Source organism: Saccostrea cucullata, unplaced genomic scaffold, assembly GCF_032062105.1.
Source record: "Saccostrea cucullata isolate Sc308-1 unplaced genomic scaffold, CSIRO_AGI_Scuc_v1 ctg769, whole genome shotgun sequence".
In the NCBI taxonomy this organism is placed as follows: Eukaryota; Metazoa; Mollusca; class Bivalvia; order Ostreida; family Ostreidae; genus Saccostrea; species Saccostrea cuccullata.
Genome location: NW_026935864.1, coordinates 537508 through 558555, shown reverse-complemented (window position 1 = coordinate 558555; position 21048 = coordinate 537508). Strand labels below are relative to the sequence as shown.

At 34.6% G+C, this 21048-nt stretch overlaps 2 protein-coding genes across 2 annotated transcripts; one reads left to right on the top strand and one right to left on the bottom strand.

Annotated features, from left to right (window-relative positions):
* Nucleotides 1–447: 447 nt before the first annotated feature.
* On the bottom strand, nucleotides 448–2706 carry LOC134244099 (uncharacterized). The gene has a single exon (XM_062726376.1). It carries the CDS (start codon nucleotides 2649–2651, stop codon nucleotides 483–485), a length of 2169 nt encoding a protein of 722 aa, XP_062582360.1. The 5' UTR covers nucleotides 2652–2706; the 3' UTR covers nucleotides 448–482.
* An 11835-nt stretch (nucleotides 2707–14541) lies between these two features.
* LOC134244075 (uncharacterized) lies at nucleotides 14542–17999 on the top strand. Its single transcript, XM_062726350.1, has 4 exons — nucleotides 14542–14709; nucleotides 16065–16200; nucleotides 17032–17105; nucleotides 17511–17999. Exons 1-4 carry the CDS (start codon nucleotides 14658–14660, stop codon nucleotides 17588–17590), a joined length of 342 nt encoding a protein of 113 aa, XP_062582334.1. The 5' UTR covers nucleotides 14542–14657; the 3' UTR covers nucleotides 17591–17999.
* Nucleotides 18000–21048: the final 3049 nt, after the last annotated feature.

The window sequence follows — 21048 nt, the reverse complement described above, 5'->3', positions numbered from 1 at the left end:
TGCTTCCATATAAATATGATAAATCATGACTTAGCTATTCTTGAGAAGAGGATTTTTAAAGAATGTTTCTACATATTTCTATGTTAAATTTTGATCAGCCATGTGGCCCCGCCATACCCCCAGGGGTCATGATGTAACAAACATGAATCTACCATACCCGAAGACTTTCCGAAGAGGCTCCCATATAAGTTTCATTTTTCCTGATACGACTGGCACGAGAGTTCTTGAGAAGAAGATCGCCCAGTGGTTCTGGAGAATGAGTCAAAAATGTGAAGAGTTTACAAACAGACAGACGGACTTTAAAATTTAAAAAAAGACAAATTAATTTTTATCTACTACAATTCAAAATGTGATAATGTAGTTTGAAAGTGTTTTTTCCCAAATAGAATGTGCAAATACACGTAGTAAAATCAAATGATAAAGATCACTATATAATTAAATTCACAGTTCATATGAACAAATGTAGTTTAAAGAAAAAAATATCAGCTATGAAACGTGTAGACAATACACTTCTTTCCATCAGCAATGAAAAATTCTTCATAAGATTGACTGAAAAACATGAAACTGCTTTGGAGACAATCTGATTTAAAAGATTGACTACTACTACCGTCGTGCAAAATTTGAAGAACTGCGCCATATTGATGATGTGCTTTTGCTGGTCCTCCACATGATTGACAATTACCAAGAGTTTTATGTCCACAACCGTTACAAGTAGCGCAGTTTTCAGATAAATAATAATTCTTTGCTCCATATAAACAACCATGCTGCAACGTAAATTTTTTGCAGCTGGGATATTTCCAATATAATGTATATACATTATTCTGAGGATCGAATGACAAACAGTGAAGGTTTTCCATGTCTTTCTTTTGAAACCGAAATATTTCCTCCCCATTGATTGAGAAACAAACCACCTCATTATTCCCTGTCAGAATAGCAAGCCGGTCGCAGGTCCTCGACAGAGCCATTACAGGACCCTTTTGTGGATTCTGGAAGGTGATCGTGTTAGTAACTGATAAAACAGGGGAGAGGGAGAAGATAGTCATCTGGGTTTTGGATGCTGTAACGATTCTATTGTGTTCCTCATCTACACCAAAAACGCAAAAATCTTGCTTCAAATCTATTTCTCTGACACACGTAGCATTGATAGATTTTTTCACAATTTTTATCTTAAACTTCCGAATTTTGGACAGACAGCTGACGTACAGAGTTTCTCTGGTTGGTCCAGAACTTAACATGGGTTTTCCTGCCATTTCCAATGGAGGATTACATGGCATTGATGTTCCATGGGAGGGGTTGTAGAATTGCAGAGAATTTGACGAAGAGACCATTGCAATTGTTTCATTGTTTATAAATATTCCTTGTTGTGCTGGAGTAGGGAGTTTAAATTCGGATTTTTTCACCGCTTTTAGAGATAGTGGGTTTTGGAATTTCTCAGAACTTGCTGAAGTATTGTCTTTATCCATGTTCCCAAAGATCGGAAAAGCTGAAAAATACTTTGAAAAAGTCCAAATATTCCCTGATGGTCTTGCTGGAAACTTTACCTCGTCTATTTTATCATGCTGGTAAATCTGTTTTAGTATTGTTGTGTGATCATGTTCATAATCATACTCTACATCCTCTGCATTTCTGGTTTTGAAATGTTCACATTGTTCATCTACATCTCTTAATATCTTTAATAAGCATAGAAACGTTTGCTTACTTGAGTCCCTTTTTTGAACTGCAGATAGAAGGGCCCTTCCGTTTTTGACAGTTAAAAGGTACTGCTTCATGTCAAAAATGCATTGTTTGACTTTCTCTTCAATATCTTCATGCTTTTTCAGGAATGATTTTTCAAACTGTTGCTGTAAGTCATCAAGTTTAGTTTTGATGTTTGCAATTTCTGTGGATACATTTTTCAGAATTTCTTCCTTTTTGGCAGTGTTGCGCAATATCTCATTTTCTTTGTGAATTGCAGTTTCTTCTAAAATCTTTGAGAGCTTTGAAAGAGCATCAATATTCCATTCCACGGCTGAATTCGGCATATTTTTAGAAACTTCGTCCAAAGCTTCCACACGTTCACAGTGTCTATGCTGCGTTGCAAAGCAGACGCTGCAGCAAAGAGTTTCGTGATCCAAACAAAAAACTTCAACATATTTGCCTTGATGCAAATGACAGGGTTCGTCTAGTTCTGGGAAATTAAGCTTATCGTCTTTCCCATCAAGAGGTAGTGCTATAATTTTGTGTTTCCGAAGTGAAGCAATTATTTGATGGAGATGCTTACAGGAAGCACATATAGCCTCTGCACAGTCGTGGCACCAGGACTCCGCCTTACTTTTCTTGTTATCACGTAGACAAATGGCACATAATTTATCTTTTTCTTTATCATTCGATTCCATTATGGAGTTGATCAATATGTCGGTAGGAAAATGCTTTGCCCAATCATCCACGGAAATCCCTGGTTCCGGTCGACCTGTCACTCGACGGCATAACGGGCATTCAAAATCAAACTTCTCAAGATCTTTCCCAATGGCAGCCCTAGATATATAGGTCTGCAGGCATTGTTCACAAAAAGTATGTAAACAAGGGAGGCATGTTGGTCTGTTAATTCTTTCCAAACAAACTGGACAACTGTATACTGTATTTTTTTCTTTACATGTACCTTCGGCCATCATAATCCTTACCTTTGAAAGGGCGTTTGCCGACTAACCTATTTGTCGACGAAATGCATTGTGGTAAATGTAGTTTCGGTTTGGGTCGCAATAGATAAATATATGAAAGCACATTTTGATTAAAAATGTAAAAAGGATTAAACATGCATTGTCAGGAACATTTCAGCTTTTTTTTCATTTTTGCTAATACAAATTTAACATTGATAGGCCTATTTTAAATAATTTGTCGATCAGGAAATTTCATATTTTTTGGTTTATATTTGTAAAAAAATTTCCCAAGTGGTTACAATCGCAAAAAACCTCGAATGATTTTAATTTTGGTTGTAATGCATCATTTGATTTGATAAAAAATTAATCTAAATAGTACATGTACAACCTGCCTACGTCACAATAACTTGCGTCAAAAACGTTTCAATCCGCTTGACGTTACGTTTGCAGTAGGAACAATTTTAGAACTTGAGTTACACATGTATTGTCTTGTTTTTTATACTTAATGATTGAAAATTAAATATTAGTAAGGAATTATTTTTATTAGTTAAATGGTATACGTTTCTTTATAAAGCGCTTGAAAACTGTTCGCTATATCCCCATTTGTATCATAGTTAGGTGTGATTTCCTTTGTTAAAAGTGTGGGTTTTCTGTACATAACCCACGATTTTCTATAACTCTGCCCATCGAGTCGGGACAAAAGAACTAATATAAAACGATCAGGCTGGAATTAAAAATATCTTTGTTTCCCCTAACCCGACCCTAAATTCTCAATTTGGGTCGGTAGATAGGTAAACAATTTTATTTTCTGACAGCAGCTTTGAGAATAAATTCTAAAATTTAATGGACAATTACGTTTATAAATAAGAAAAGTACAAAACAAAGCGATTTGTGAACAAAACGCTAAGTATCGTACATATGCCATTTAAAATTAAAGCAAAATTCGTGATTAATAAATTCACAACTGTTATTTAGTTGAACTTACATTAAATTTATATAAATTGAATAAATTAGACAAGATTCTCAAATACGCAAAGACCAGACATACGCGAAGTATATTTTTATCAAGTCTCCAATCAGCCTTCAGAGCTTATAGACTATCATTGTACATTTTTTAGGGCCATGAGATTTGCAGTGGTTCTTGAGCATTTTGCCTTGGAGTTTAGAAGTAAGTTGCTTATTTTAAATTTCAGGTTCAAATCCCAATAAGTAACGTGGAAAACGGTCCTTCAAAGGGGACCATAAAACTTATGTCCAGTGTCACAGAAGATGCTGGCTCAAAAAGATCCCCCTCTGCTTAATGGCAAAAAAGTGCTTAGTACGTCTAAATTTGGAGCAATTGGGAAATGTTTAAATGACGTCCTAACAAATCTCGAAGGGATTAAAAGCAAAGAAAAAAAACAATCTTTAAGAGCCTAATAAAAGAAAAATACAGGAAGCTGAATCATGATTTCAAAACTATTTTGAAAGAGTATGTAAACAATATTTAATTAAACCAAACCGAATCTACAAATGATAAAAATGCTATAAACAACATGAACAATGTCATAGCGACGAAATGTAACCACTAAATAAAAGCATGAAGAAAGGACGTTCGACATCTGAATTATATTGATCAGGATGAATATCCAGACATATTTACAACATCTCCTATAGTTCCATAATGGCTTACAGTAACAGGAACATAGATGAACTGGTTATTAGATCAAAACTCAAATTAAATAAAATGCAGTGAAATTGAATGATGTGTTCACTAGGTGGGCCCCTCATCTACTATGAGGAGGGCCTTACCATGTATTACGTACCTTAAATTCAAAGACAGCTAGGTTTGTTTGTTTGTTGTTTAACGTCCCTTACAAAAATTTATCCACTCAGATGGAGACACCAAGACACCTCCAAAACACTTTTAATTAGCCTAGACATGGTAAATCTTATTATCGAATTATTTCAAGAGTGAAGAATTCCAATTAGCTAAAAGCACAAGATTGAGACATCGCCATCGTTTCATGAAGAGCTAATGCCCTGTAATCACATCTGGATGTCATTTTGTTTCCAACAAATGCTTGAAAATCACTATCTGATAAAAACTGATTTTGATGAAATTGTATCTTATAAAACTTAGTTAACAATAAAAAAATATTTAAATCATATTTTTAAAAAAGTCTTTTCAGTCGGCGCGATTTAATTGGGTCGGTCGCGTAAGAGGAAACAAAGGTATTTGTGTGTTTTTTGCTACTTCAATACAAGGTAAATAAGCATTTACTGAGCAAATCATTTCGGTTATGATGAAAGAGGAAGGCATAAAGGTATTTTTTATTTTGGCCTCATGCACGGCTTTTAAATGCAACAATCATACGGGCTCGTTATACTAAATTCAGGATAGTAAAAAGGAGTAACAATTATCAATTGTATACAGCATTTTGAAATAAATAACAATTAAAGACGGCCATTAATACTTTAACTTTAGTTAAAAGTGAAGAAAAAAACTGCAGAAATCGCTTGATTTTTTAGACATTTTTTTTTTAAATAGTGTAATGATCAGGGTGACCATAGCTTAGTAGATTCCAATATATCGTTCTGTTAATAACCAACAAAGGAAACACGGTGCATACTTAACGTAAAAACAAGTGTACACTACTGTACTTAAATAACCTTTTCGATTGCGGATCTAGCCGATCAAAGATCAAATTTTCATTAAATTGAAATATACATAACCCTTAACAAACATTTCAAGCAACGTACCACTGTGCACGGCAATTAAAGTTTGTAACAGGTTTACAAAAATTTAAGCTAAAACCAAGTTCATAATAAATTTTGACTACTAGTATGTAATTTTGACGATTGAAATTAACGAGAAAAAATATCATATCAAATTAACATATATCATTGAAACCAGACTCGTTATTTTTTCAATTACATAAATCAAACTTTTTAAACGGGCCTAGAATGTCTCTTGCGTGGCCCAGTGGTTAAAGCGTCTGCCCTAGAGTCACGAAGTAAGGAGTTGAATCCCACTGTGTGACGTGGAGACCTATTAAATATAAACAGAGGTCCCGTGTCGCAGAAGGTGTTGACATGAAGAAGATCCCTCACTGCTCAATGACCCTAGGTGCCAAGTATAGGGCAAAATTTGTAGCAAAATTTGAAAAGTATTGTATCCATATATCTCACCATATATTCGATGGACGTGGTCAGAAGGACACGAAGGAGCGTAGAATTATATAAAATCCAAATGCATCTTTGAAACCAAACACTATGTCATAATTTCAATCACGTGAACCAGTCCGACCGATTCCTAAGCTGACTTACATATGAATGATTTTTGAAAACTATGGTACAAGTCATTTGCCCCATATCACACTGTTGATTATGTGTAGATACCGGATGGGCGTGGTCATAATGACAACTTGGGAGCTACGCTCCCTCGTGTCATTATGACCACGCCCATCCGGTATCTACACATAACCAACAGTATGATATGGGGTAACTACTACATATTTCATTCTATTTCATTGTGAAATAAAACACGAGATCTCCAATGTAAATTTCAGTAGTCCCAACCCACTGACGTCAGTCACAAAGACAGACGCGCGAGGTTTACATGCACATAACTCCTGACCTATTGCTCGGCGAAAAATAAAGAATTATCACAGAGAAAACATAGAAATGGAAAATTCACCAGTCAGCGAGAAGCTATGTGGCAACGCATTTTGAAAAAAAATTTCAAAGTGCGTTAAAATTGGGACAAAATCAACGCACTTTGAAAAAAATTTCAAAGTGCATTAAATTTTGGACCTACTCAACGCACTTTGAAAAAAAATTTCAAAGTGCGTACTACATCAAGATATTTTACCATGGAGACACTTAACGCACTTTGAAACAAAAATCATATTTTAGTCATGGAAAGATTTCATTTGTTATTTATCTTTAAAAAAACTAAGCCTAACCCTAACCTCAAAAATGAATTGATTTACTCCCGTCGAAAAGAGGAGAAGACGGGTAAAAGATCCCTCAGTCCAAATCTTTATCTTTCCAATACATAGGTGTCGGTAACAAACGGGGGAGGGGAGCAATAAACCTAAAAAGGGTACGCTGCATTTCAATGCTTATACGATGTGTATATCTTTCCAAAATAAGTCGAGGGCTTAGCCCCCCATCCCTCCCCTGGCCCTTCGCCCAGTCTCGATGTCTATGCTATACTCAAAGCATTCATATAATTATGTATTTACCTAACTGGTATGACCTTGAAAACTTCCTATAATAAATGAGTTAATTAAAACAGATTAAAACTAGAAAATTTTCAGTACAGTAAAACGTATGAGAGAGAAAGAATTTTCATAGTTTTGAACAATCAAATGGGCCCCTTATTATTATGATAAATGCTAAGTTGCTTGAAGCTGTCCTCTGTTAATGCCCCGTATACACCTTTACATCTACTTATCAAAGACTTGAATTAAAAAATAAGAAGAAACGAATCAATGAACATAAACAATCGTCACTGTTTTTTTCATTTCCTTTAATTTTCCCTTTTATTTTATCAAAACCTTATATATTTAAAACGTCAATATCTCAGGCCCTACAGTGACTTTTTCATAAAAAAAAGTTATCAAACCACGATCTGTTATTTATCATACCGATTATTTGAAGGAATATTGATCAATCTTTACATTTTTTTCAAAGTGCGTTAGCTTGGTCCATAATTTTAATTTTTTTCAAAGTGCGTAATTTTTCAAAGTGCGTTGTAACAAAGCTACCAATGATAGAGCAGGGTCAAAATCTCATGTTACGCCATCAAAATTCTATGGAGATGTTGGTGATGATTTCGAGAGTTGAATCAAAACATTTGAAAGGATAAGTCGTGCTAACAAATGGAGACCTGAGAGGAAAATTGATATGCTCCCTGCATATTTGAGAGGCCGTGCAGTTGATTTTTACGAAGATTTAGATCAAGATGTCCAAGAGGATTTTGATAAGTTACTTGATCGCATGAAGGAGAGATTTTGTCCAAAAGAGTTCCAGAGAATTTATTACACAGAATTATTTCAAAGAAAACAGCTAGCTTGAGAAAATGTTGAAGATTATGGAAGTGCTATTTTGAAGTTGGCTAGACGTGCACGTGGAGGAGTTTCTTTAGATGAACATGACAGGCTTGTCATGGAGCATTTCTTGCAAGGTTTACGTCCTGAGCTACGTCGTTATGTCATGATGGCAGATCCTCAAAGTTTTGAACAGGCTTTTAGAATTGCAAAAAGAGAAGAATGTAACGAGCAACTGATAATGAGTAGCCAACCAGAACCTGCTAAAGTCAACGTAGTTGCAAACGAAATGAAAGTTATTATGGATTCTTTTGAGGAGGTGACAGGGAAGTTGGATACAATTGCAGGAAAGCTAGATGGTCTTAATCTTACATCAATGAAACGTGTGGGACCTACTCGCGATGTTCCACCTCAAGGCAGTCATGAGTCAAGAAATCGTCAGATAAGACGTTGTTATAATTGTGGACGAAATAATCACCTTGCCAGAGAATGCCGATTTGCAACAAGCACCCCAAGAAAATTTGCAAGGATTCCGCAGCGTACAGGTTTAAACTAAAGCAGACATCCTTAGGAGAGGGTAAGGCGGTCATCAGTGAAAAAGAAAATGCCTCTGATAAAAGGATTTTATGTAAAAACAGTGATGAAACAAAATGTGAAAAAAGAAAATGTGAAAATATTTTGAAAGTACCTTCTTTAGTTAAAGGTGATAACCAGGGAATACAAATTAAAGGGGGAATTTTTGGAATTGATGCTGTTCTAATTATGGATACAGGAGCCGTTGTTTCTTTGATAAGTGACAGATTTATTGGCCCAGAAATGAGAAATAAATTGACTTCGACAGACAGACGTATAGTATCAGCAACTGGTCAGGCTATTGATGTGATAGGCATTGTTGAGTGTGAAATTGAAGTTAACTGTGAATTATTCAAACATAAAGTGTACGTTGCAAGAAACCTTTGTTATGATGTGATTATTGGAACAGATATTTTGTAAAGTGTTGATGCAGTTCTTGACATGGAGGATGGCTCAGTATATTGGAATGGAAATATGTCAAGTTTTTTAGGGAAAACCGTAATGTTAGATGTTCTGTTCATTTGACTGAAACAATTGAAATACCTGAAAGATCCCAAGTTGTGTGTAATGCAAGAGTCAGTCCAGAATTTTATGGAAAAATTGGAATTGTGGTATCTAAGAGTGATTTTATGGAGAAGTATAGTGTTATGCCAGCAAGAGTATTAAGCAGAGCGTGTGAATTGATGACAGATACAGTTGTAAATTCATCAAATCAACCTGTGATTCTACATGGAAAAGTGAATATTGGAAGTTTCTGTGAAGTGTGTGAAATTCACGACAATGATGCAGTCAATGAAATACCGTATAAAAAATTTTTTAGCGAGGATTTAATTTTGGCATTATTTTCGAGCTCGAGGGTGCTGACATCGCTAAAATTGAATATCGCTAAAAATTCATTGCGTTTTATTCGTAAAAGCTTCTTTAATATGCATCTTGAAATCGCTAAAATAACATTCCGCTAAAATCAATTACCAGTTTTAAGGACAAATCGCTAAATTTGCGTCTCGCTAAAATTTCCACTTATACGGTACCAGAGAAAGAAAAGGAGAGAAATGACATTTTGAAGGATCTAAATATAGATGTAGGAAAAATGTCCGAAGAACAGAAAGAGGAAGTCAGAAAATTATTCAGCGAATATCTTGATGTTTTTGCAAAGGATGATAATGATTTAGGAGAAACAAGTTTAGTCAATCATCAAATTGACACGGGAGATGCTCACCCTATAAAACAGCGACCTTATCCAATACCATTTGCACAGAAAGAAGAAGTGAGGAAACAGATTAAGAGTATGCTAGAAAAAGAAGTTATAAGACCTTCAAGTAGTCCATGGGGATCACCTGTAGTTTTGGTGAAGAAGTCCGATGGAAGTTATAGGTTTTGCATAGATTATAGAAGAGTGAATGCAGTCACTAGGAAGGATGTATATCCCTTGCCTAGAATAGATGAGATGTTAGAAGTGTTTCAGAAAGCGAAGTATTTTTCTGTCATGGATGTATTAACAGATTATCGGAATGTACCTGTATGTGAAGAGGATAAAGAGAAAACTGCATTTGTAACGTCGGAAGGATTATATGAGTTTAATTGTCTCCCGTTTGGATTGTGCAATGGTCCTAGTACATTTCAGAAATAAATGGATTTGGTTTTATCAGGAATACAGTGGAAAATGGCGTTGGCATATATTGATGATATTATAGTTTTCTCAAATACATTTGAAGAGCATATTGAAAGATTGGAGGAAGTATTCAGAAGATTAAGGGGAGCAAATTTAAGATTGAAGAGGAGAAAGTGTTCGATTTTCAAAAGTGAAGTGGAATTTCTCGGACATATTATATCATCAGAAGGAGTGAAAGCAGATCCAAAGAAAGTAGAAACTGTGCGCAACTTAACTTTCCAAGACCAACTTCCATAAGATTTTTCAGAGCATTCCTTGGACTGGCCTCATATTACCGCAAATTTATTCCTAACTTTGCGAAAATTGCAGATCCCTTAAAAAAACTTTTATATAAGGAGACATTATTTTCCTGGGATCAGAAGTGTGAAGAAGCTTTTCAAAAATTGAAAGAGTTGAAGACTATTGCTCCATCGTTGTGTTTTCCTGATTTTGAAAAACCATTCAAACTCAGTACTGATGCCAGTGATCAAGGTTTGGGAGCAGTTCTTTCACAAGAAATTGATGTTGGAGAACGTCCTATTGCATATGCCAGTAGAAGTTTGAAGAAAAGTGAATTAAACTATCCTACCATTGAAAAGGAAGCTTTTGTTGTTGTGTGGGGAATTGGAATATTTAGACAGTATTTATTTGGACTTAAATTCACTGTCATTTCAGATCATAATCCATTGCGTTGGCTTATGGGGATAAAGAATCCAAGTGAAAGATTAGCAAGATGGGCTTTAGCTATCCAGGAGTATGATTTTGAAATTCAATATTAACCTGGTAAGAAACATGGAAATGCTGATGGATTGTCGAGATGTGGGAGTGAAGAATTAAGAATAATGACCACAAAAACTTCAATTAAAGAGTATAAGTGAAATGCCAATGAAGGATCCAAAGTTACGAGATATTATTGACTACCCGAAAGATAATAAACTTTCAACAGACGAGGAGAGAGCTAGACGAGTTATGGCTTCTGTTTCATTTTATGAGCTAGTGGATGATGTGCTTTATCATATTTGGGCACCAGATGTTAAAGGAAAGCGTAAAGAAGTTAGAAGGAGATTAGTTATTCCAAGGACACTGATTGATGAAGTTTTAACGTGGTGTCACAATGACCATACAGCAGGACACCTGGCATTCCATAAAACCTATTATAAAATTCGATCGAAATTCTTTTGGGAAGGAATGTATAAAGACATAGATTTCTGGTGCAAAACATGCCTAAACTGTGCAAGAAGAAAAACACCTAAAGGGAGAAAACGAGTTCCAATGTTACCCATACCTGTTGATGGACCATTTGACAGAGTTGCGGTTGATGTTTTAGGACCATTACTACCAAGTTTGAAAGGCAATCGTTATATAGTAGTGTTTTCAGATTACTTGACAAGATGGGTAGAAGCATTTCCAGTATCAAATGCCGATGAGAAAACCACAGCAAAACTGTTCGTTGAAGAAATTATTTGTCGACATTCAGCTCCTCGTATATTACTTTCTGAAAGAGGACGAAACTTCACTTCGAGTTTGATGAAGGAAGTATGTGATTTAGTAAATACAAAGAAAATATTTACAACTGCTTACCATCCTCAGTGCGATGGATTGGTAGAGAAATTCAATGACACTTTAACAACTATGTTGTCAATGTTTGTGAATGATCATCAGCGAGACTGGGATGTTTTTATTCCATATGTGTCATTTGCCTATAGGACAAGTATACAGGAAACTATTCAGGAAACACCATTTTATTTAGTTTATGGAAGGGATGCACGATTACCAGTTGATGTGGCATTATCTGAACCAATTCGTAGATATACTGATGTGGACAACTACAAAAATGTTATAATACATCGATTAAACGAGGCCTTCACCTTAGTGAAAAGTAACATAGAACTTGCCCAACAAAAGCAAAAACAACATCAGGACAAGAATGCGAAAGAGCCAGAATTTAGTATTGGAGAAAGAGTATGAATTTACTTGCCTGTGACAAAACAAGGTCTTACTCACAAATTAATTCATCCTTGGAATGGACCACATCGCATAATAGAAAAAAAACCGAACCTGTGAATTTTAAAGTTGAAAGTTGTGATAACAAAAGAAGACAGCAGATTGTGCATACAAACAGAATGAAGGCATTTGTTGATCCTGAAGATTTACCACCTAAACTGCGATTTAATGAAGACCATTCTGACAACGAAGTTGAGAATGAAGAGAATTATCCAAGTGATGAAAATAATTCAGAATTAGAAAATGCACAAAGAACGGTGTTAGAACCTGAAATAGTAGAAGTTTGTGATAAGTTATGGTCCAGGAATGATAAAGGGAGAGCAGAAGCTAAATATTTTGTGAAATATAAAAACGATGAAAAAGAAAGTACATGGGTGGATTCTTCACTAGTTCCAGGAAATTTAATCGAGGAATTTGAAAGAAATTATAAAGGTCGAGGTGCTGCATACAGACAAAGAAGAAAATAAATTGGTGACACAGTGAATAAGTGTGCGAATTATTAGGATTGTGATTTTCATGTGAAATTGTGAGTATTGTTAGTTCAGAAGATGGGGATAATGGTGATTCAGATAAATTTGACAGGAACCGTGACTTGCGTAATGTACATTAAGATGGTCAGTGCTCCAAAACCATATGGATGGCTCCAAGTTTCATTGTGTGGTGCTCCCAAAACACATAAATTTTGGAATTTGGCATTTGTCAGCCCAGGTCTATATATTAAACACTGGAAAGAAAACAACTTAAACTGAAATTTACTTCCTTTGAGAACATTCAACTTATTACATGTATTATTATGAATTATTCCAAGAACTATTGTTCACTTTGTAACAGAGAATTTAGACATAGACGGAATTTGTACAGACATAACAGAGATGGTTATTCAAATGGAAATTACGATCATCAGTGTCCTGTTACGACGTGTGGTAAAGTTTTCGGAAGAAAATATGCTCTAACCCAGCACATGAAAGGTACCATAGTTATTGTGATGAGCCTGAGCCAGTGTTTGTAACCATCAAGAACGACATGTACTCCGACATTTCAGATGAAGAAGAAGAGAGCTTTGGAGAATTCTTCACAAATTATTATTCTCCTGTGAGCAACATATCATTAACATCATTAGAGGAAACAATGTAAACTCTAATAAATCCAGAGGAAGACGAGCCCCAGAACCATGAAGTGAATCCTAACTATGAGGAAGAAGATGTGTCTGACCTTGAAGACCCTGAAAGTTCAGATGACCTTGAGCGGGATGAAGAAGCCGAAGGACCAGATGACGACTTCAACCCCACCAAGACAGTGGAATTGATGTGTATAAACTTAACGTTAAAACGATACCAACATACCTATGCAGATGGACATCAATCTATCGAAAGAGAGACTGGAATAAGTTATAGTAAAGGATTAATACCAGAAGAAATTGACTTTTCTGAAATTGCGACGAATATCATCAATGAAGCGCCAGAACATTTGAACAATTTGAGAAATCGTTTCGTGTCCGCTGATTTTTTGTAATTTCTCTCGTACTTCCTGTTGATGTGCCTTTGGACTCAATGACTTATTTTGGACTTGATAAATTATTCGCTTTGGATTAATATTTTCTATGAACAGTTTAACTTATAATTTGTGATACTATTGACAGCTAAATACAGTTTTATGAACAGTCAAATATTATTTTTTTAAATTGTATAATTGATGTTACACTGTGTTGATATATGTTTAGTGGTTCATCTATTGTGAAATGTTAGGGTTTGTTACTTAAATAGGTGATGAAGAGATGCTCATGGGAAGATAATGATTTAAAATAATCAATGAAGTTTAGATTTTACAATGGATTTTAAGGTGTATAGATATGTTTTAGTAGGTTAGTTCTTTTTGATAAAAGTTTCCATAATGTATTTAGAAGACATGTTGTAGTTTTAGTGTTAATGTAATAGTAGTTGTAAACTGAAGACAGTTACTTAAAAAGGGGAAGGAATGATGAGTAGTAATTTTAGGCTCAAAAGTAATGAAGTGGTTTATGATTAAATGTCCAGAGTTACAGGAATTTGGATGCATTGCCCAGACTAGTCAAGCAGTGTTGGGGTAATTAAGAGTAGAGCAGTGTCTAGTGTGGTCAGGAATAATGAGTCTTTAATGAGTGGAGCAATGGGAGCTATTGTTCGTAGAATCGGGAGCCGTGTATTGAGTTAAGGTCAAGCTAGGTTATGACAGTTTGATAAGTATTTGATAAAGATATACGTAGAGTTGGAGTTAGTTTATTAATAGGATGGAGCTAATGTTTTAGATAATCATCTATTGGAGCTAAGATTCGTATATAATAAGTGTGACATTTTTAAGAAGGGGGAGTGCTTTTCTTGGATTTAGACAGTACATATGCTAGCATAAATGTAACATCTTTCGTTTTGTATTGTGTCTCCTCATTGTATATATTTAAAGAAATTAGTGCACTGTTTACTGACTTTTTATTGGATTTAGCTTTAAAAGAATTACAAGGATTTATTAACCAAAGATATCTTAATTACAATCGGATATATACACAGTGGAATTAAAACGTTATAATTGCTCTGTCACCTCCGTGACATTTCAATGCAAATTTTTTCATCTCGTCGATAAAGAAGAGTCGGATTAAAAATAATATAAACGTAAATCAAAGTAAGGAAGGTTCTGTATCGGAAGTCATCATACAGTTTGTATGCTGACTTCAAAATAATTAAACTTCCCTGAAAACTTTAACTGAACAACAGCTGAAAAGTAAGAATGGGCGTGTTGAAGATTGTGTTGCTTGTTTTCATTTTTGGCTTTATTGTCGGTAAGTAGAAAAAAAATAGGTAAGTTAAAAATATTATAATAAAGGGGAATCCTTTGACTTAGATTTTTTTTCCATTCCGGGCAATTAATCTATCATAGAAGATAAATACATTAAATTCAGTTAAAACTTTTTTTTAACGTACGAAGTTCATATTTATAATAATGCATAACAAAGTTGTGTGCATAAATAGGATGCAAGTATTTGTACAAATGAATTAGGACTCATCTGCGAAAAACAAATTGAAGGGTTTATTCTCTTTCTAAAATAGCGATATTTAAGGTTTTTTTTAATCTTCTATATACATGTATTGCGTCTTTATTACAGAAATACACAATTATTTTTATGCTACATGTATGCTGGCATATTACTTCATAAGCTTAAGGTAAATAGAGAAAAATACCTTTTGCAGGTTGTCATTTCATGTTTTTTTAAATGAAAAAAACCCAATAATTTTAGCAAATCAACACCTAATTGAAATAAACAAATGAGAAAATAGACAAACGAAAATGGAAACAACTGAAAAATGTCAACAAGCAACCAATTATATCACATCGTCGCAAGCCACGGGTTTTGTATCCATATTCTATTTCCACAAAATAGAATGGACACAAAACCTGTGGCTTGCGACGATGGCTTCGAAATATAATGCATTGAAGAAATAACATGTAAATGATACGTTTTCAAGTGTAAATTAAATAAACTTCCGGTCGGTTTTCACCATGTAGGGACTGGGTTTCCTCCAATCCATCTGCAGCTGGAATACAATTAACCGACTGTTCAAGACGAACAAGTACAGGATAGGCCGGTGTAGATCGGTCAAATATTAAACGTTCAAACATAATAATGGAAACGCCTTGTATATATTCTACTAAATAAATAAGCAACTTCCTGTTTTTGAAATAACCAAAGCTTATAAAATTAATACACTCTTGCCATTGTGTGCTGTGGGACAGAATTATGATATATAATTTCTGAAAGACCATTCGATCAATCCTGCACAGTAAATTAAAATCAATTATTTTATAATGAAGTATACAGTAAAATAACAGGCCATTTTCAGATTTGTTTTGAACTTTGAAATTTATACGTAAAATGAAAAATGATATGAGTCATGATTTCTATGGAAACACTTTAACTCAAGTTAGAAGTAAATCATATTGAACTTCATTATCTCGAACTCTGATCAAATGCCATGATCATTAGATATGTCAAGGTGATTTGAAATTCGAACAAAACGTTTTCTTTACGCAATTTACCCTCAATATTACGAATCTTTGGATATGTCCCTTTTTTTTAATTTTTGGTCCCATCGAGTTCGAGATGACTATATTTAATGTTCGATTTTCTTTCTTCAGCATTAAACTCGGTCGAGGCATACGTATGTTACAGTGACAGTCAATGTTCTTCGAACTACAAATGCTGTACCGGAACTGCGTGGTGTTGTCAGAATGGGTACATCTGTACCGGCACCGCTACCTGTCTCAGTGTTGGGTATGCACGAGTCTGAATTTATGAAAACAAAGTTTTACTTAAAATACATGTTTATAGTGTAATGAAAGTTTTCCATCACGAAATTAGAAAACGTTTCGGGGGTTTGGTTGGATGGGGGCTAAACGTGGACCGAAAATATTTTCAAACTCATATGGGAAACAGTGTGAAGTAGATAGAAGGCATTATCATTTTATCCTCTGTTGTGTATAACTATTCATGCTTTTTAATAGAAAATTGACTCAACGCTTGTAACAGCAACTAGTAAATTGTGTAGATTTTGTTTTCTTTTTAAAATATACATTTATATTATCCAAGATATGAAAGGTGATGTTTTGTTGAGATTTATAATTTTTGTCAATGTCTTATTTTTTAAGAAACAAAGGACAACGTCATTTTTTTTTCTTGACTTACTAGTTCTCCATCTGCATTGTGTTTTGTTATTCTGTATATAACAAAATATAAATATATAGCTCAACAGAAGATTATCAAATGAATGCAACCGATTTAGTCGTCTGGTATCCTTCCCACAATTCTGTTCGAGAACTCTCTGCATACAATGCCGTCCGTGCATTCTCTACTTTAAAGAAGAATGAAATATGTGAAAATAGCGAACAGTATAAATTCAATTTCAAAGTCCATTTAAAACAATTCGAATTGGGAGCTGAGCAAACACAGACATCCAAAAACAAAAGGCGGGATCAGGTGCCATGGAGAAGTAAGCATCCCCTGTCGACCGGTTACATAAGTCGATTGCTCCTGGTTTTAAAAAAAAAGAGTACACGAACGGAATTGTGGGAAGGGTATCAGATTTTGTTTTATACGTTGTGACAGGGTGATCGTCGGTCCTGTTATTGTCGTCGTGATTGCCATCATCGGATGTGTCGTCGGCGCCATCTATTGTTTAAGTAAGTGTTTGTTGACTGCGCCTCGCAAGCGTAGAATAAAAGATTGTATTTCATGCCAAAAAGGCTAAATGAATTTGTTCAAATCTTTTTAAAATTCAAATCATTGAAACTTTTTAAATTTTTTTTATTGGATAATGTAAAGGGTCGCATTGCATATTGATTTGTAGGCAAGAACAATAAATAAAACTCTGATCATTTCAACTCAATTGTAACTTAATTCATATAACAAAGTGTAACCATATGAACACGTGTGATGTCTCTTTAGGGCGAATGATTAATCCGTCCCCGGACAAAAAATCAGATGATATCCTCTTCTTCTGAGAAATGACATGGGTTCTGAGAGCCCTAACATAAAAATCATCTACTCACTAAAATAAACCATGTTTTTAAATTTCATTTTTTAAGGAAGAAAACGGCAGACAGCCGGCGTTGTCTACATTCAACAAGGTGCTACACCTCAACCAGTAGTGGCACCTAAATTTTAATTAATCAGTCTAGCTACGGACAATTTCCAGGATACGGACAACACAATGTTACGGACAACCACAGAAAATAGAAGATTGTAGACAGCCACAGATTGAAGATCAGCCATTTATCCATGAGCATTCACATTAACTCATAAACAGAGAGAAGGGGGGGGGGTTAATATTGAGGCTTGAACATTTGCTTTAATTGAGTTATATGATTTCTTATTATCTTTATATGTTCTCCTTACTACAATGTACTTGTACTGCATTTAACTTTTTATATATTGTTAAAAAAAATCTGCAATATTTTTGATAATTGTGAAATGTACGTTTTTAAATATGTTTTATTTGTTTCTGCTTTCTCAAATTACAGCAATAAAGTAATTTAAAAAGTTTGTACCAGTCAAAACTGTACATTGTAGCTCAATCAACGCTTTGAATTTTTTTTTCTTTTGAGGGGTCAATCTATCAGATCAATGTGGAGAAAACAGTGCCTTTTCTTAAAATTACCAAACATATAGGCACGTATATACATGCTGCATGCTTCAAATTCACTGTGTCACATGTACAGTGGACCTTCTGATATCCGGACGCCAGATATCCAGATGCTTCAGTATCCGTACGATTTTTCATCAGAACAGAATTTTTAAATGATATATTGTCTTGCTTAACTGGTGATTCAGGTATCCGGACACTTCACATATCCGGACAAATTGACTAGGAACCAAAGCGTCCGGATAAATGAGGCTCCACTGTATTAGATTTTTTTAATGAATGGTAGACCTTACCTTATACATGTAGCTAACCATCGGCAATCAAAATACCAGCTCCAGCGTTTATTTTAAGTCAAATGACAGAGTTACAAATCTGCTAGTTACAAAAGCTAATGTGAAAATTGTAATATGGCGACCAAGGGACAAATTATGAGTATTTTGGAAACTATCGGTATAACGGGCATGATTGGCAGCTAGGAACCACCCCCCCCCCCCCCCCTTCAGTTGGTCAATTTATACATGGCCGCAGGAACCGCGGGACCAATAATTTTCCGATATATGGAATACTATAGAAAACTTATATAATTAGCTATTATATACAACTGTACTTGTGTATTTGTGCCCCCTCAATAAATACATCTGATGATGACAGATCGTCCCCCTTTTTTGCATTTCAAGAAATTTTGGTTGGTTGAAAATCGTGAGTACTAGAAGCATTGTACTATATTGCAAAATTGTGATTTTAGAATTTTTTAAAAATGAATTCGCGAGTATCGGAAATAAGCTTCGGTTGGGGCGGCGAATTTCCAGTTTTCGTAATGGCGCTGGTTCGGGCGTTTTCTTGGCACGTAAAATATCAAAATCGGTAAAATGCCTGGAAAACGTCAGATATTTCGGACTATAAGCATGTGTGTTCGAGGAAAATTTGGGCGTCTCAACTCTTTTCCCCAGACAAATACTTGGATAACATCAAGGGGAGAGAATGCAGGAAATATACTTTTTTAAGATTACTTTGAAAAGGTTTTGTGAAATAGGGTTGCATTTTTTAGAAGTCGGATTGGACAATGTGCTTAATACGAGGGCCGTTCAAAAATTACAAGGACTGTGCTATTATTTACTCTTACAGACGTCATATAGTTATGAAATTTCACAGAAATATGTATCTTAAAAATTCCAATAAATTTTGCCCCAAATTTCTGTATTTTAAAGAAATTCAACTAAAATTATCGGTATATTGATTATGATATCGCTGATAGAGAGGTACGGAGCACGACCAAAAAATTGAAGCAAAAGCATGCAGAATCCAAAATTTAACTCATTAATTTTCTATAATTCGCGATATTTTTCGACAATTTTCTCAAATGTATCTTTAAATTGTTCTGTTATTATGTATTTAGATTTCTGACGCGATATTTGAAGTATTAACAGAAATATAGTGATTTTTCTCTCATGCGATTTCCGTGAAAACGACTGTGAAAATGACGACTCCTGAATTGACGGCGCATTACACTTTTGTTAAATTATGTGTAATGCTCGAGATATGGCCAACATAGAACCAAAATATGCATAATATAACATGTATTAAACTAGGGTATTCGTGACATTCGTCCACAAATAGCAAATTGAAATTTTAGACCGTTAGACCTCTGTAAAAAGGCTATACGGGAGGACGGGAAGAAGATTATCGACGAAAACTTTATCCGGACTGTAAAGAACGTGATTGAGAGTCACCAATACCACACTATATCTCATAAATACCTGCAGTTTTTGGTTTTAAAAATTATTTATTTGTTTAATAGATTTTAAGCTTGATAAGAAATGGTGTTTGGATGTTGAGTAGGTAAGGCAACTCAAACTGTACAGGTACTCTTGGGAAAATGTTGAGAAAATGAAAGCTCAATCACATATTTTTTTTATAATGCCCGTGACGTCGAAGATTTTGCTGCTCCATGACTAAATGATATGTCCTGAAAAATCACTTAAAATTGATACTAATTTACAACATTTTGATATGAAATTTTGAAGACCATATAAGTAAAGATTCTTTTTTATTATGTGTGACATTTTGCTCGATTATGTCGTCAAATATTTTTTCTGTGCAACAAGTCCGCGTAATTTTTGAACGGCCCTCGTATGTAAAAGATATATTTTGACGAATTATCCATAAATGCAGTGCACTTTTGAAGGTATATATCTAGGATTCATATGAAGATTCTGAAATGCGGTTTTCTGTTTTTAATGATTTACACCAGAAATTCTGGATTTTTAGTTTCCTTTGAATAATACATGAAAGTTGATATCGCCCCAGTTCTCTATAAATCATATAAGTACATGCACACCAAGGGTAATTTTACAAAAGGATATGTGCAGAAGATAATACATAATTGTATTATCTTCTGCACATATCCTTTTGTATACCATATTTAGTATTTTATAAAGTGAAGTCAAACTAAGACATGAAATTAGAAAAATATATATATTAATTTAATTCAATCAAACAGAAGCACAAGATATATGTATAATTTCTATTGTATATTATGAAACATTGAGTGTAAAAGCTTTCTGAAAAGGTTGTAAATATAAACTTATAAAATAAAAAGATTTTTTAAACGAGTACTCGACTATCGCTCGACTAATGTCGCCGTGTGGTGCAGTTGATGTTAGAGCGCCCTTAGAGGGCCTCTTAATTGAGTGTGATAATTAAATAGTTGTTATAATGAGTCTAGACGTTCAGTATATGTCATAGTATATGTTCGCAATTTATTGAGGACTGTATACCCCCCCCCCCCCCCACACACACACACACACAACCACTGATCATCATCAAAGTGTTTACAGATCTGACATTCATATAGAATTCACAAATAGAGATACTTTTCATAGGTAAAAAGAGACACTAAAACAAAGCATTATTAAATTACCCCCCCCCCCCTTGATCCACTGAACATAGATCGCTACACCTTGTGTTGCATAGGGGCTTGT